Below are 18,038 nucleotides of genomic sequence, written 5' to 3'. Positions count from 1 at the left end.
TTTCATTCCAGCTTTCCACTCAGAAGAAAGTCTGAACTTAAAAAAAAAAAATCTCCCTCCTCAGTCACGTGATACATGGGTTATTTGAGGTTATTTCATGGTTTGGTCAGTGCTCAGCTTCCTCTTGACAAGGGTTTGCACTTCATATATGAAAACCATCAATCCATTGCCTATACCCACTTCTCCATGTAAGGTCACAACGGGCCCAGTGCCTTTCTCCTGGTGCCTGGAGAAGTCACCAGTCCATCACAAGATAACACAAAAAAACATAAACACACTTACAAGGAAACAACGGAGAGAGACAAGGAAACCTAAGATGCAAATATCTGAACTGTGAGAGAAAGTCTGAGTCTGAGAAAGAACCTACAAACCCAGCCTAGGGATCAAACCCAAAGCCTTCTTGATGCCAATCAGCTGTTTTAAGAAGTGCACCACCATTCAAGGTTAATTTTAAACATTGTGACATTAATTGTAAACTTTGCTAAATAGATTTCCATATCTGTTTAATATACAAAACTATATAACAAACAATGTGAATAATAAAAGACTATTGATAGACAAAATTACTTGCAAATAGGACAAACTATGGATGATACAAGACAAATTAAAAACTTCGTGCCCACAGAGAAGACTGCAGCTCTACCATGCAGCTCCCAAATAAACCAGGAATAAAGGAAAGCTGGAAAATGAAAGAAAACAAGAACATGAAACAAAAGCACTAAGCAGAAATTATGATGAGCTGCACAAAAAGACGGAAACAAGCCCAAATATGCAAAATCATGAAAAACGGAACAAAACCACAGAAACCATAAAAAACCCATTAAGACCGTAACAATCTCAAAAAACCAAACCTGCATGTGGCTGGTGTCACTGAACTCAACTAATTTGGTTAATTACAACTTATTTATGATTTACCAAGAGTGGTGACTGCATTTTCACATGGGACCAGTTTAACGCTTAAATAACTTTATTCCTTTCTGAAATTAAATGATGATTTGTAAACCTTTAGTATTTATTTGGGGTATATTTATCTGATAATTTTTTGATGATCATTTAAATGTGACAAAAGCGACACTGTGAAGAAAAAACAGAAAATCTGTAAGCTGACAGATCCATTGCAGCACTATTTCTTAAGAGATGATTTTTGTGCACCTAAAGCAGCATAAAAAACATGAAAGCTTACGTTTTTAGCTTTTGCTTGGTGCAGGAAGCTTGAGATGCTGATAAAAGGCTGCTTTTCCAAAGGCCTGTTGACGGAAAGACAATGCCATGTCCAACGTTTCATCGCTGTGGTCCAGAAAACCAATTCTGTCTAAAAGTAATGAACTGTACCATGACAAATATGAGTGGGAAAAAAAAATCCTGAAACATAATTTGAACCTATAAAACCAGATGAAAGATTGTCTAACTCATTTGGTCAGTAAGGAATGATTAATTAATAATTGTGGGTGTCATCAGCGTAGCGGCTGACATGTTTATCATGTTCCCTGAAAATAATACAATCAGGAAACCAGAACAGACAGAGCAAAAGTGCATGGTCCAGAATCCTGTGTATCAACAAAAGTAAAAACATGTTAGGTAACTGATGGACAACATAAAAATAGACCAGAAAAAGCAAAAAGAAAAATTCTGCAAAGTTCAACCAAGCACAAAAGAGGAGTTGAGGCACTGCAGGGACAATAATAGACTTAACACCTCTAAAAGTTATAAACACAACATGGCATTCATAAAAAAGAATAAAAAGACAAATTAAAAAAAAAATCTAAGAACATCACAACTCAGGCAAATAAATCAGGGAAACACTGTTAATAGCTGTCCAAATATCACTTAAAGTTGTGATTTCAAGCTTTGTGTTTTTCCAGCTGTGGGCTGGAAAAGATTGTTTTTTACTTTTCCCTGAACAACATTTGATTGGAAAAAGTTTACAAAATAAGTGGTGTTAAGTGCTGAGTTGTTTAACAACTCTTAGTCACACCAGGAGATAGTAGGCCTTCGGTGATTCATGTCGTCACGATCCTGAAACATCTGGGATTCATCCCGGCCCATAAATAGTTGAATTAGTTTCAACAAATTGGTCTGGGTTTTAAAGGATTTGATATTAAAAATGTTGCACCAGGGGAGAGTTTTTAATGAATGTGAAATAGACAAGAACTTTGGTCAATTTATTTTCCTGTTTTTTATTGTTAGGCACTATTGTTTATTTCCAACAATTTGTGACATATAGCAAAATTGTAAAAAAAAAAAAAATAAAAAAAATTTAATAAAAATGCATTTTTGTCTGTCAAAGGCTGCTGCTCTTATCACAGAAACTTTTATCACTTAATGTCTGATAAATGTGATCCTCTTCTCTACTTTAAGTCAAATTTAAATCTCATCCAAATGTTCAACTATGGCCAATTTTTCATATATTTTGTGAAGTAACTTGATTTTTCTCCTGTTTTGTCAGATGGCTTCAACACCACTTTTTTTATTTTTAGTTTCTGGAATCTCACCACAGCTTTGAAAACAAATGGGCCTTAAATTAAGTTTAATGCAAAAAAGGCCATATGAAAACCCAGGACTGCTGTCAGCCATTTTCTCCTGTTGAAGAGATTTCTAACGACTTGAGATAAAACTGGAAAGTTGGGAACTGGATGAAGTTAATGAACTGAAATCAGTTGGAAGAGTCTTAAAAAACTTATTTACATTGGCAAAATGTGGTGGTCAGGCACCTCAAAGTCAGATCCAACCTTCAGCTGACAGATGCTTTGGAGCTGATCAGATCCTCAAGTGAGAATATGATCCAGACAAAAACATTCACTTGGACTGACAAGTTTTCCAAGCCTGAATACTCAGGAGAGTAAATCCAAAATGATAAAAGACATCTGGCCATGTCGTATTATCAGCACTGAGAGATTTACCATTGAGTTATTTGCTTCTTTCACTCTTTATAAATCGGGATTTTATCAGTTTATAACATTTCACAAAACATTGCCAGACAATAAACACCACATAAAACCCTTATCTGTTCATCAAAATCTCTACATGTGAAAAGAAAGAGCTAAATTCACAAACTCGCTGCTCAGAAGTAAACATCCACAGTTTCAGAGGAAGGAAGCTGAAGTCAGTCGAAGAGAAAGCTGGCCAGAAGATGTAAGCCAAACATATTTTCAGGCTGATTATACTCATAAAGATGCAAAGATGCTCGAGTTTTTCTTCCTTTGCCCTCTAGTTGACTCGCATGCGTCTCCTCCAGCAACAGGGATTCCCATCTGTCTCTATGGATGTGTGCTTCCAAAAGGCAGTGGGACTAAAGGCTTACTGGGCCAAATGGTTTCATCTCCTTGTTCCAAAAGGTTTGCATAGACCAACCGCAAACAACAACTATCCCACATAAAGAAAAAACTTCTGGAGATTCAGTTATTGGCCCGAGTTAGTGAGCAACACCAAAGCTTTATAAATTTACCTCAAGTTGCGGGCAGTTCATTAGTGGATGCCATAAAAGACCGTAAGTTGCCGTCTCCAGTGAGTGCAATGCACCCTTGTTAATCCTGCATAACAAAGAGTCAGACGACAAAGTATCATTATTTTAAACCACCATAATGGGATTCAACAATGGAGGATTTTTCATTTTGATCTTTCTTTACTCTGGAGTCAGAGATGGTGCAAAACCTGAACCAATCATCAATCTATTACAGAAGCTGAACACAGACAAACATTCACACATGCTCATGTTCTCTACTGAACTACCACAACAAGACCGGACTGAAAAATTACCACGTGTACGGAAAAGTTCAAGCTGTCTGGACGGACCGCATCAACCCCGAAAGACTGTTGACCTGTTTGTATGCTTCAGACATGAAGTTGATCTTAATGTAATATTTATGTTTACATCATATAAAGCACTTTGAATTGTTACTGAAATATGTCATACAAGTTTGTTGCTCTTAATTGCAACAGCAACAAGTCTTCTGAGCAAAAATGTCAATGAGTAAGGAGTAAAACAGTGACGTAAAAATATCTCTAATGTACATCAACAGTGCAGAGGGGTATGAATAATTCTGGGCTCAACTGCATCTGATTAAGAAAACCACATGAACTAAACTTACAGCTGTGTACATGTGAGAAATGTTTAAACTGGTTTCTTTCTATAAAGTGTTTGTGTGAAATAGCAGGATGAAACCCATAAATACTGTTTACTTCTCCTTGGTCTCTCTGTATCTGATTTGCGCAAAACAACACCATAAGCCATTCCTAGAAATAAGATTTGGAAATAAGTCCTGGAAGATCATAAAATCAAGAGACATTTTCTGCAAACTTATGAGAGCCTCTCCAGGAGCCTGTAAATCTTCGCCGCGGAGCTCTGGCGTCGGATTCACGCTCCTCCTCGGCTCCCTCTCCTCTTCAAGTCAGAGTCTCTCCCCTGCAAAGCCCAGAACCAATCGGATCTGAACTGCAGCACCAGTGGTGGAAAAACAAATGCTGTCACTGCTTTTCGAAGAAAGTGTTGACATGTTCGAAGAAGGATAACAGCTCTTCAGCCAGCTGGCATTCACCGGGAGCAACATCTCAAAAGCATACTTACTTACATTAATGGAAGAAGGCTGCCCTGCATTTGTGAGCTGTACTTCTTCAGGTGTGAATAAAATTGTGTAGGACTCTCGGTTTAAAGAAAACTTTCTTTCCATTAGCCAAACGAAACCAAGCAAACATTTATTCTGTGTTGACAGCATGGTAATTATTTCAGGCTATAACAGCCAAAGTTACAAAGTTTACTTTCTAGGATTAACATCTCAACAAACTCACACATATTTTTATTTGTAAAACAAAATGTTTCATGTAGTCAAGTTGTAGGTTCCCAAACCAGACATTGTCTTCATATCCAGGCCATGAACTTCTCTGTCAGCCATGACAGAGTCCAGCTCACATTCGGTTGATGCCTGAATGAAATGGATCCTGGATATAAACTGCTGAAATCAACTCCTTTCATAGGTTGACTGGCCTTATCAGTGCAGATGGGGTAATTCACTGGGAGTTTGCATCACATGAAGACACACATCTCTGGAGGCTTTCAGGGAACCCTTCAGTTCTGGACCTGAACCAGAACTTTCTGAAGAGAACATTAATCTCCTCTAGACTGTGAACACCTTAGGATTCTCCAGAATAAGTTTGAGACAAATGTCCTTACTGGACATGAGAACTTCTTTTGAGTTTCCGTTTAGGGTTTGGTATTTTGCAGTTTTTCTTGTTTATATGTATTTTAGATTTATTTACGTAACTCTTTAAGTGAGCAAATCTTTTTCTGCTCCCACATTTCTTATGACGTTTACATTATTAGTCATCTTTCATTGGTTTGTCTCAGTGTTTCAACTCTTTTCTCCCTTCACAGCTTTTCTGCATCAGTGCATCAGTCACTTATTCATTGTTCTAATCGTCACCTACACAACACTTATATATTTATATTTATTTTTTGCCATTTCAGTCAGATCTTCCTGTAACTCTCCCAGTGGTTTCTCTCCTACTTTTCCTCTGTGGTTCATTCAGTCTGTATCATTTAAGTTCTTTTTTGAGCTCACTAAAAATCTCTTCACTGTCTTCTTATCACTTTGTTGGTGTGCAAACCCTATACATAAAGACTGATGTGTCTTATCAAGGACACTAACTGGCAGAATATCACTTTCTAATCATTCAGTCATTGTCTAAACCTGTTTAGTCTTGCGTTAGTGCAGAGAGTCTGGTGTCTATTTCCAGCAGTCATTGGAGATGAGGAGTTCACACTGGTCAGGTTGCAAGTCCATCGCAGAATATTACTATAATGTTCTTAAATAAAACATAGCAATGTGTATATAAAATCAAAATGCTGTGGTTAAAACTATATATATTCATCAAAGCTACTATTCAGTGTAAATGTGTACAGTTTTGAGTAATGTGAGATCCTTTAAACATGTTCCTTAAAACCTTGATATTAACTAAAGCTACTTTGATTCTTAAACTACTGTTGCAGGAGAGCAGCTACTCCATTGGACCAGCAGATGATTGTCAAGCCAATCAGATGTCGATGAGCCCCACCTGCACCATATAAAAGGCTCTGGTGGCTAGTAGGAAGAGGTTTTGTTAAACTGTCCCCCAACTTTGATGCTTGTAACTGCTTTTAGGCAGTTTTGAACTACACTGCTCAAAAAAATAAGGGGAACACTTAAACAACACAATATAACTCCAAGTACATCAAACTTCTGTGAAATCAAACTGTCCACTTAGGAAGCAACACTGATTGACAATCAATTTCACCTGTTGTTGTGCAAATGGAACTTTGTACAGAACAAAGTATTCAATGAGAATATTTCTTTCATTCAGATCTAGGATGTGTTATTTGAGTGTTCCCTTTATTTTTTTGAGCAGTATATTTTGTTTCTGCTTGTTCAGTTAAGCAGTTTGTGTCTGCTCTAGATTGTTTTGACACAAGCTAGAAGCATTTTTTATGTGTCTGCCCCTGAACCGCTAGACCTTGGAGGCGTAACAACTACACATTAATACATAGTGGGGTTTTTTGTTGTTGTAATTTTAACTTGTTTATTCTGTTTAAGTCACATGAAGGCTGTTTCCAGCATGTAGGCGTAATCATGAGAACTTTAATGTTCAGCTGAACTTTGGACCAATAACTGTGGGACCTCAACCATCACCTCATTGGCCTCCTGCCCAACTTGTCTTGCATCCAGTGCCAGAACTCTGGGAAACGAAATTAGCAGCAGTGAATTAAAGTGCCTTCACTCATCTGTGAGCATGTTGTCTTTCAACAGCATGCAACTACATTTAGCCTTGAGTAAAATGCTATCTGAAGTAGATCAATGGTCTCAGGTTGTAAGTTGATGCAAACTAGGAACTACAGCTGTTTTTTAATCTTATTCACTTCAATCAACCTGGACTTTAAATTAAATAAAAATCTGTATCTGTAATGTGGATAAGCTGGGATCTTTACCTGCTCAAAGCTATTCATACAATGAGGTGAATTATTGACAAAACATTCAGAAAGTAGAAACAATAATCAGCTTGCTGGTTTGGAGCAAAATGCATCATAAAAACAACTTTTACACTGGCAGTTTGTTGCTGTTGTGATTTTGCCCTCATTTTCTCTCAAAGAATGTGTGTGGAAGACAAGCTGAATGAAAACCTTCAAACTGTCTATTGTGCAAACAAATTGAACTGGAAAATAAGAAAAACATTTAATTCCTATAGCTTAAGTTTGTTTGATTATAGGCAGATAACAGCTAGGAAATGAGAGAATGTGTTTGATTTATCAAAGATAATATTCAGGTGGACGATTTGAGGACCCAGGGAGACAAGCGGGGAGCGTGGATGATCTCTCATATCTCATGTTGTTCCCTGCCAGATGCCGCCCTGGGTGGTTGCAGAATCGTCACTGTCAGGAAGTGACAGATAAAAGCAAATGAGGATCTGATTTGATGCCAGGATTTTTCTGTTGTCCAGACTCACCACCAACAAACTGTACAGAGCCAGTGATTTACATTGAGATATCAGACTGATGACATGCATTTGCTATTTGTATTGAGTCATCTGGATTATATAACACTGAGTCCCTAGAACAGATGCTTCAGAGAGCTTTGTTTGTCCAAATGGAGGAAGACTTTCAGTCTGGAAGAGGGATACTATGTTTTCCCCAACATGCAGGTAGTGTTGCATCGCCTGTTTCTCTCCAGAAAATGTGCGTTTGTGATTGTTGCCATCACTTTTAATTGACACTTTATTAAAGAGTGTCAAAGTATCTCTTTAAAGTGTGCAATTACAATTCTTGTAATTGCACACTACTAAAGCAATTACAAGAATAGTCTGAAAGGTTTTAAAATTGAAACTATGTTTTGATATAACTCCATTGTATTCCTGAAACATGACCAAACTTTTATTTAAGCTAATCCTACAAAAGCAAGGTTGTCGTTTCTGCAAACAAATGGTGTAGTTTCTGTATAATGTATACGGCTCAGTGTTTATCTAATTTACATGTGAAACTGCAAATGAGCATAGCTGGTAAACAATCCCGAAATGAAATAAATTCCTCACGCCTGGCCTGTTTTGTTGCTGAATGTAACTTAAAACCTTGACTAGCAGCTATTTTTCATGAAGCTACGGTCTTTATGAAATTAAGACGCTCGCTAAAGTCTTCCCATGACGCAGCCCAATCATTTACCTTCCGCCCGGAGGTCCGCAGCCAATGACGAGGCAGAAGTTCACAGGCGCTATTTAAGACGCTTTCAGTCCCATGTGGCTCAGATAACAGCGCTGTACGCCCACCAAGACGGAAACTGTAGTCTGTACAACCAGCCGCGGCGTGGGACTCACATTAATTAGAGGTTTTCTCTCAAAGGATTTGCGGCTGTAAGAGATGAGAGCCTGGCAACTTTGGTTTCTGTGCTTCGTGGTGTTGAATGCGGATGCGCAAAAAGTGACTTCCCTGGAAGAAGATCTCGCTGATGCTGCGTTTGGTGAGTTTACGTTTACTCTGGTGCATATTAACGAGTCTGCAGAGCAATAAAGCATACAGCCCAGCAATCATTCACTCATTAAGTAATGATTAAATGTCTGTAGGATTGCGTGCTACTTTATCGTGCAGAAAAGTTTAACCGCGTCTAAATCAACTTTTTATGCCTAAGCAAATCCTTATCTTCATCCTAATAACTTCAGTGTAGCGGGCATACTTTGTAGCAAACTGCAACAAAGTAAATCATTCTGAATAATTCCACATAATCTGAAATGTGGGATGTGCTTATGATCAGGTCCCTTTACTCCAATAATCCTGAAAAATAACATCCAGTAAAGGTAAATTAACTAAAATAACCTAATTAATTAATTTTGTAATTATGCTCCAAGATAAGGTAAGATAAAAAAAAATATTACTTGCTTTGCTGACATCCAAGAAGCTGTGCTGGTCCAAGTCACTCTGTGGACACCATCCCCACTGTGAAACATGGTGGTGGCAGCATCATGCTGTGGGAATTCTTAAGAAGGATCAACGTCTGGTCAAAGAAGGTTAATAATGTTGGAAAGCTCTGATCAAGTTATTGAAGTCAAGACTTTACCTACAACTGTCTGAGGTTGCTGTTCTGAAAATCAGCTCAACATGAGCTGAGTTGGGTAAAATGAGCATACAAGTATCTCTGCGACCAAAAAAGTAATTATAGCCTGAGACAGCAGGAACAAAGGTGGGGAAAAAAATTGAGAGAATGTGGAAGTCTGTCCAGACCCAGTGAACCACTGTCACCCCACAGCTCCGATTTGATCTAATCTAGCAACTCTGTATTCTGGGACTTTTTGTAGTTAGTTATTTAGTTAGCCTTTCTGCCCTTATGATTTGCTGAAAGTAAATCCTTTTAACCTTTTTATTCAGGCAACTTCCTTGACCCTCTGAAAGATTTGTTTGACGAGGATGAACATCACTCGGCTATCGCAAAATTCTCCCTGCGTAATCCGTCCCATCCCGACGACGACCTCTGCTACATTGTTCCCGGAAAACCAGAGACCCTGGCGGCCTGCGCCTTCAACAGCTCATCCAAAACCTTCCTGGTGATCCACGGATGGACGGTGAGCACAGCAGCTTTTAAAACACATGCTAGAAATTACTTAAAAGTTACTCATTTAAGTAAATTTAGACTTATTTTAAATTTTTTTTAAACATTTGAACTGTTCTGCTAACAGCTGAGCGGTATGTTTGAAAGCTGGATGCCGAAGTTGGTGTCTGCGCTGTACGAGAGAGAGCGGACGGCCAACGTTGTTGTGGTGGACTGGCTGAGCTCGGCTCAGAACCACTATGTGGTCGCAGTTCAGAAAACCAAAGCAGTGGGAAGAGAGATTGCACGCTTCATTGACTGGATCGAGGTGAGTGGTCCTCTCTTTCTTTTTTACACTTTTTTTTAAAATGATTTTTGCTTTGTGAATAATTCATTTGAAAATATTTATTATATCAATTGAAAGATGTTGAATAAGTACTCCAATAATCTTGATTTAATTTCTCACCAGTTTAAAAATGTTCAGTGTTTGGAAAATGTATTTTCTCATTTTCTTCTCTTTTTGCTTTTTTTTTTTTTTTTGTTAAACTGGAATGTTTCAAATGATTAAATAGATTTTACTATCAAAGGAAAATCACTAAAATGCAGACATTAAATAATAATTTGACTTATTGAATGGAAAAAAAGCTCTTTGGCAACCTGGTCTTGAGTAACCTTAAATATAATGGTTGAGGAATTTTAGGCCAGTTTCCTTGTTTTGAGGCACATTGGAGGGATTTGAAGTCTCATCAAGTTTATGCTAAGATTTAAGTCTGAACTTGAAGTAGGCCACTCCGAAGCCATGTTTTTTTTTTTTTACCATTCAGAGGTGGAGTTTCTGGCGTTTCTCTAATAATTGTCTTACATTTTTTTAGCTTTAAATAATCAGTTTGATATCCAGACATTAAACCCTTTTGCTGCCAGAGAACAGAATTCATGGTTCCATCAACTCCAAGTCCATCATAAATCTATTTTCTTTAGCTGTTGATGATGTTTTTTTAATAAACTGTATTTGTTTTGCGCCCAATGTAATGGGATGCACATATACCAAAAAGTTCCTCTGTGTCTTTTCAGTCTATAAATAAATATTTTCCCAAGGTGTTTGGGAATCTTTAAGGTCTCTTTTGGTCTCTCCTTGATGTAATTTGCCTCATCCATCTTTTTGTTGAATAACAAACACTGACCTTAACTGAGTCAAGGGAAGCCTGCAAAACTTTAGACATTGTTTTGTGTTTTTTTTCCCTCTTCTTTTGTGAAGATGAGTTGTTGATGATCTTTTCCCTCTTGTAGTCTTAGTTCGCTGTCCGCTCCTGAGAAGATTGACCACTGTTCCAAGTTTTCTACATTTGTAGATAATGTCCCTCATTGTGATTTTTCTTGAGTCCTAAGCCTTAGAAATGTTTTTGTAAGTCATTCCAGACTGATAGGTTTTTATTAAATATTTATATTTTCAAAGGAAACCACCAACCTGCCTCTTGACAAGCTGCACCTGATCGGCTACAGCCTGGGGGCGCATGTGGCTGGATTTGCTGGCAACCATGCCAGCAACAAAGTTGGACGGATTACTGGTAAACAACTAAATTACAAAAAAAAAAAGAAAAGATGAGCAAAGTGACTAAGTGAAATCTTGCTAATTCCACTCATTGCATTGCTTTTCCTTTTCTGAAGGTCTGGATCCAGCTGGACCTGACTTTGAGGGCGAACACGCCCACAGGCGCCTCTCTCCAGATGACGCCCACTTCGTGGACGTCCTCCACACCTACACTCGGGGTTCTCTGGGTCTCAGCATCGGGATACAGCAACCCATCGGCCATGTGGACATCTACCCCAACGGGGGCAGCTTCCAGCCGGGCTGCAACATGAGGGGCGCCTTGGAGAAAATCGCTAACTTTGGGATATTTGGTAAAGATTCTGTTGATAGTGGGGCTTTTAAAAACACTTTTGTCTTCAAAACAATTTTGTTCTCAGTAAGACAAGTTGACATTGTATGCCTTGGACAGGAAATACAATATTAAACTTTTTTAACCAGCCACTAAGTTTAATAGAGAAATTTTACGAGACAGACCAACTTCTACCAATATACATATGAAAGGTGTGGTGTGCGTGTCTATTCAGCCCTTTTGTTCTGATACCCCAAAATGAAATCCAGTGCTACCATTTGATTTTTAGAAGAGTTAGCTAACAGAGTCATCGTGTTCAATTTAGTCTTAATTAGTTTTGAGAAATTAATTTGATCTAAATGTATTGTATTTAGGGTTGTTGTAAACAAATATGTTAGTAATCAAGTGTTCTTGACCATTGTGGTGGAGATTTACCTTCCAGTGGAGCATCAATCCAACATATTGAACATTTAGACCAAAACACAAGCATGTGTACTTCACACATTTTCTGATATTTTTTTTTCTTACTTGCTTTCTTTACCTTCCGTTGTCTGTCAATAAAGCAAACTGTCTTTATTTTATCGTTTTATCTCTACCTGTTAAGACGTGTTCCTTTATTCATTCTCATTTGCTCCTCAGCCATCAATGATGCGGTGAAGTGCGAACATGAACGCTCCATCCATCTTTTCATCGACTCCCTGCTGAACGAGCAGGAACCTGCCAAGGCCTACCAGTGCGGCAGCAACGACGTGTTCGACCGCGGCATGTGTCTGAGCTGTCGCAAGGGCCGCTGCAACACTGTCGGCTACAGCACAAGCCAAATCCGCAGGCCACACAGCATTCAGATGTACACCAAGACACGAGCTTCCATGCCTTTCAGAGGTCAGTAAAACCGGTCAACAACAAGGGTGCAAGTGTTATTAAGGGTGCTAATTATATTACAAACTAGGCAAGACATGTTTGTTTGGAAAAGAGATTAGTAGTTGTTGAAATTTTGGTTGCAAAACTCTGATTACTAGAAGCTTAATTTACTCCTCTGCACATTTTCATCTTTCTAAATGTCACCTTCTCTCGATGTCCTGATAGTTTACCATTACCAGCTGAAGATCCACTTCTCCAGTAAAGTGAACATGTCAGAGATGGAGCCGTCTCTCACCGCCTCTCTGTATGGAACCAAAGGAGAGGCTGAAAACCTGGAGCTTAAGCTGTAAGTCAGCAACTGTAAATGCTTCATCTAAGGGATTTATACCACCATCATTGCAAGTCATGTGGCGTTTTGTAACACCTACACAGTAGCTTGAGACGGTAACATTATCATACACACATTAACCTAACCTCATTTGGTTTTGCTTTATCAGCGCTATCATGTTTTATGATGCCCGTTTCTCAAGCCGGAGATAAAGGAAACATTTTATTAGCAGTGGCTTTCCTTTTTGTGTTTTTAGGAAGGAAAGACTTGAGACAAACAGGACACATTCGTTTCTTCTGGTCACTGAAACGGATATCGGCGACCTGCTGATGTTGAAGTTTAAGTGGACGGAGACAAACAGCTGGTCGGTGTCCAACCTCTTAAAGATGGTTTCCTCTTGGTGGTCTGGGAACGCAGACGGTGTGGAGGTTCACAAAATCCGTATCAAAAGTGGCGAGACGCAACAAAAGTAAGTTGAGATTTGTGAAACTTCTTCCATTGGTGCAAAAATGAAATAGTTTTTTCCTAAAATATTATTGAAATCTATATATGATTTTTTTCTGTCTACAAAATTGTACCAATAATTTGTACCTTCATTTTGCTGATTGATAAATAATTGTTTCTTTTTTTTAAGAAGATTTAGTTTGGCGAAAGGAGTGGTTTGTGTTTGGTTCTACATCTGTCATTGGTCGGAAGGTGGGACATGAACCCTGTCGCCAGCCAATCACAAGTCAATTCACAAACAAACAGGACACAGCGATACTGGTGCACAATTACCTTTAGGGGCAATTTGGAGAGACCACTTAACCTGACTTGCATATTTTTGTACTGTGCAAGGAAGCCGGAGTACACAGAGAAAACCATTAGCATTAGCTTTTAGCATACGCTGGGTTTAATTTATCTGGGTAGTTGGAGTTCAGAACAACTTTAGATGCAATTTAATACATCAGACAAGCAGAAAGATTAGCTTCCCGTTGTTGTCAATCACCAGGCAACTTTTACTAGCTAGATAAAAAAAAAAACAGTAACATAATATTAGAAAGCAGTTCATTTAAGCACTTTAAGTTTTTGACAGTACAAATTCAAAGTGTTTTTACTGGACAATAGATGCAACTGATTCAGTTAGATACAAAGTAACAGAGGAGGTTGTAGATAGTTTGTTACTGCTGCTGATTTCAGTTTTTAAAGTGAGAGAATGGCATGTTGGGCTTTGTGTTGAAGTCAGAAATGTCAATTTCTGAACAGAAATGATCACAATAGCAAAGCAGCTTTGTCATAAAGTCGGTATTGGCATTTACTTTACTTTGGAACCTGTTAATGAAGATTGATAAAGCGTCACATCAAATCAACTAACCTTCTTTTTCAGGATGGTTTTCTGTTTGAAAGACCCCGATGCCCACAGCGCACATTTGGTCACATTTGTTAAATGTAAAGATGAATGGAGAATGAAACGTAAACCAATTTCAAAGAGGTGAGTTAGTCTTTGTTTTTTCTATCACTATATTTCTGGAAAGCTGAACAGTGACCATGAGCTCTTTTATCCTGCAGAGTAACTCTGAAGAATGACTGACAATAAGGAAAATATGTTGATAAATGTTTAAAATCTTACCAATTAGGACATAATTTATACACTATTTGTATCTTCCAGATATAAAAAACCTTTGTACATATCCATAGATGTTGTGTAATTCATGTAAATGCTGTAAAATATCTTGCGAAAAGCAGTTTTTTTATGATGCATAACTATTGTCAATGAAATAAAGTAAGTTATTTATGGTACTCTTACACCTTGATGCACAGCAGTGGTATAATTTGAATTCGAAACATTTCTTTACTGTTCAGGCCTGACTATACATCCTAAACTAATATCTTTGTTTTAGAAAACAATTGGGAAAGACTCGTAGTGGCTGATAAAACCTAATCAGTGTGGATGTTTATATGTCCAAGGACTTAAGAGGTTATTTTTATGGGTCATAGACAGATGGAAAAACATGGTTGTTTGGTGTAAAGAGGGTAAAGGTTGTAAGTTTTCAAATGGAAACTTACAAGCTTGGACGTACTTTAAAGGATCACTCAAGTTGAGCTGTCTGACTGGATTTACCAGGTTGGATCTGCAGGTAGTAATGCCATAAAATATATAGATGCAGAAACCATAAAAAAAAAAAAGGCGGCAGGCTCCCGTCTCTAAAGTTAGGGGGAAATATACAATCCTGTTTTTATTTATTTTTTCCTGTAGGGTCTTTATAAAAATACATTCTTTTTCCTGTATTTGCTTTGCCCAGCCTTCAAATCAAGGATTTACCACTGCTTAGTGTGAACACTCGCCTCATATTCTCTCTATGGTTTTCTCAGTTTTTCACCTCGGTGTGCAATAAAGTTGTCATTTCGAATTGTGACTTTTACTGAAGCAGCCAAAGCTGCTGTTTTGTGTTGTAGTTTGTGCTGCTGCTGTGACACAAAGATGTGGCAAACTGATAATATCTATCTATATATTTCATAAGCATGTGATGCTAGTTTGAGTATTTTCTGTTCTTTGGTTCCCTTTCATTCATTCTACAGAGATCGGTACTGTTATCATTGTGACTTCATATTACACATTATACATTTGCACAAAGAGAATATTTGTCATGTACTGTAAATCTATCTAAATACCACAACAAAAATGTTTTCATTAAGAACCACTGTCTTATATTTTTGTCTGTAGATTAATGTTTTTCTAAAATTTTTGTACATATTTGTAAAGGAGTCAAACACTGTGCTGTATAAATTCTTTAATAAACAATATTTGCCAAAGTTAAGCTGTTTACTTCAGTTTGACATTGTGTTGGAGAAATCATCATTTTTTTTGCCAACAGTTAGTTTCACTTTATTAACAAAAACAAATCTGTTTTTGATTCAAGAAGAACAGGTTAAACTCTCACATGGCCATTTCTGATGTAAAAGAGCAACAAAGCCTGAGATTACCCAAACTGGGATGCATTATTTCTTCACGTTCTTACTGTTGTGACAAACACGTTTTTTTTTTCTCCCTACTGTCTCAAGGTGACATAGAGAGGAGTCAAACTAAGACACTTGAGTTGGCAGTGACCTGAAAACTTTTTTTTAGTAGTCATAATGACCTAAAATGATGTTTTTATTCCAAATTATTCCCTGGTTATTTTCTCAGATTTGTTACATTCCATGTATTATACAATGCCTTGAGAAATGCATTCATTTTGTTCCCGTATTCCACATATTACTGCATTTTCTTGTGAATTTATGCAGTGTTAAGAATAGAAAGTTGTGCAATATTGTGAAGTGGAAGGAAAAATCGAACTTTGATTTTTTTTTTTTTACTAATAAAAATCTGAAAGGTCAAACTGGAGGCCAAATCCAGTCTGTCATAAAGTTTTATGTGGCCCAAAAGGACACCTGCATAGAACCTTGAAAATAATAGTTGCATGTTTAAATAATATTTTGTCAATCAAATAAAAGCAGTTTCCACCGGAAGAAAATTAGGACCACAGTATAGAAAATCAGAATTAATTTTCTTAGAATTTTGACTTTTTTTTTCAGAATTTACCAGAATTATTCTGACTTTAATCTAATTCTGAGAAGAAAAGTAATAATTTTGACATTTTTCTTAGAATTTTGACTTTTTATCTCAGAAGATTGAAGCCAGAATTCTGTTAGAATTAATTTTATTTTATTTGGGAGTAAAGAGGGTTGAAGACAAATGCAGCAGTTTAGGTAGAATGTTGAGAACTGTATCATCGTTTCCTTCCAGTTATACCGGGCTACTTTCTGTTTTTTCACGTGAAATCCCAATTTCTTTTGAGGAAAAATGTGAAAAAATAAAGTCTGAATACACACAAGGACACAGAATAAACCAGGACAGCTCTGCCACTCGTTTGCCTCGTACACAATTAGAAGCACAAATTCCTGACGTCCTGTTCATGTGCTCATTAATTTGCACTAAGATGGAAAGCTGGTAGACATCCAAAGCAAAGGTACACTCTCTCCCCTAAAGTGTTCAGGTGCCTTTGCATTGCGACTTCAGAGTCACAGCATGCGGCAGCCTTTGAGGGAACCTGCACATGCCCAGGGTTGCTGGAAACATTTTCCACAGCACATGTATCACAGGAGCCTTACTGAGAATCATCCCCTCCAGGGATAAGCAAAGGCAGAAACATTGTGACGTACAAAGATCTCTGGTTACAAACTGGCATGAGGGGAGCTGAGCAGGTGCTTGGCCATCACAGAGGTCATTTGCAGATCTCCAATTGCAACACAACACAAGGCTGTCTAAATGCATCATTCTAGTGCGGCTCAGATACTTTATTTCCCCCCCTCATCAGCAAACAAGAATAATAAATGTATTTTTATATTTTAATATGTATTTCTTGAAGTGGGAGTAGTTGTGGGTGTGTCCAGGTCACGAGTGTTCAAGGGACTGCCACACAGGCAGACTATGCAGCCCATCACTCCAGACAGAACCAGGATAACAATCAGGATGGCCCACCAATGAGCCTGCAGAGAAAAAAACATTTGTTCAGATTTAAGTATAAGAAGCACACTTTATTAACTCCAAACAATTTGTGTCTGCAGAAGAGGATGAGTCAGTATTAAAATCTTAAAAACAGGCTAGTTATTCTTTCATGCCATACATATAATTTCACCCATTTCCTCCTTTTATGTCTTGCCTATATGTCTGCACTTTGCCCACGTTTTCACCCTGCAGGTGGAAAGAGGCGCATGGCTAAAATGTGGCAGTGCATGTTTATGGGATGACACATCTGCCAAATGTAACTTTTCTGTCATATAAACCATCAGTCTAAACAAAAATAGGCATGATGCAACAACAGTTTTTTATTTTGACACTTAATGAGTTATTTTACCAGTTGGAATTACATGTTAATTGAAAACTCTTTATTAAATCCCCATCGGTTATTTATTTTAACAACAGTCTTGGTAAAACAACACCAAGAGTTGATAAAGAAATGGGTTTCAGAAACCCTGCAGTGCCTTTAAGCCTAAATGAGCATTCCTGATTCTCAACACTGTGGCGTAAAACTAAACCTCAACGACAGCTGCAACAGAACCGACACAAACAAACAGGCTCAGGACGCAACAATAAACAAACATTTGCTCATTTTCTTCTAAATCTGACCTAGCAAAACTGACAACATGTAAACATATTAACAAACGCTGACAATCTGTTACTTAAAGGCAATATAGGAAAACTAAAGCTTAGCTATTCATCTACACCAAATTATTAAAAGTGGTAAACCAGTCCCTGTGAATAATTATTTACTTCAGTCGTCATGATGTCTATCATAAATTTGGGAGTGTCTGTAATGTGGGCAAGAACAGCAAAAAGAGACTTGCTCAGTGAAATGTTGCTCCACTTCTCAATTTTTACATTGAAAAACTCAAAAATGTGACCTCAAAAGTTAC

At 37.7% G+C, this 18,038-nt stretch overlaps 2 protein-coding genes across 4 annotated transcripts in view; one reads left to right on the top strand and one right to left on the bottom strand.

The window, feature by feature from the left end:
• Positions 1-7,569: 7,569 nt before the first annotated feature.
• Positions 7,570-14,803, top strand: LOC102225809 (lipoprotein lipase-like). Of its 2 annotated transcripts, XM_023339396.1 has the most exons (11): positions 7,570-7,665; positions 8,357-8,474; positions 9,377-9,570; positions 9,685-9,864; positions 10,990-11,101; positions 11,202-11,435; positions 12,053-12,295; positions 12,500-12,620; positions 12,859-13,071; positions 13,969-14,073; positions 14,151-14,803. In XM_023339396.1, the coding sequence occupies exons 2-11, from the start codon at positions 8,375-8,377 to the stop codon at positions 14,170-14,172; spliced, it is 1,524 nt and encodes a 507-aa protein (XP_023195164.1). In that variant the 5' UTR covers positions 7,570-7,665; positions 8,357-8,374; the 3' UTR covers positions 14,173-14,803. The 2 variants fall into 2 exon arrangements, with proteins under 2 accessions (XP_023195164.1, XP_005806436.1); XM_005806379.3 differs by lacking the exon at positions 7,570-7,665 and having other exon boundaries at positions 8,254-8,474.
• A 285-nt stretch (positions 14,804-15,088) lies between these two features.
• The window catches only part of LOC102232731 (disintegrin and metalloproteinase domain-containing protein 10-like), a 31,017-nt gene continuing 28,067 nt past the window's right edge, over positions 15,089-18,038 (bottom strand). For both annotated transcript variants that reach the window (XM_005806407.2, XM_023339395.1), the window contains one exon: positions 15,089-17,111. In XM_005806407.2, the coding sequence (XP_005806464.1) occupies positions 16,971-17,111 (141 nt within the window). In that variant the 3' untranslated portion in view covers positions 15,089-16,970. The remainder of the gene's footprint in view (positions 17,112-18,038) is intronic.

Source organism: Xiphophorus maculatus, chromosome 9, assembly GCF_002775205.1.
Source record: "Xiphophorus maculatus strain JP 163 A chromosome 9, X_maculatus-5.0-male, whole genome shotgun sequence".
Taxonomy (NCBI): domain Eukaryota; kingdom Metazoa; phylum Chordata; class Actinopteri; order Cyprinodontiformes; family Poeciliidae; genus Xiphophorus; species Xiphophorus maculatus.
Note: the sequence above shows the minus strand (reverse complement) of the source record. Positions and strands in the feature narration are given on the sequence as shown.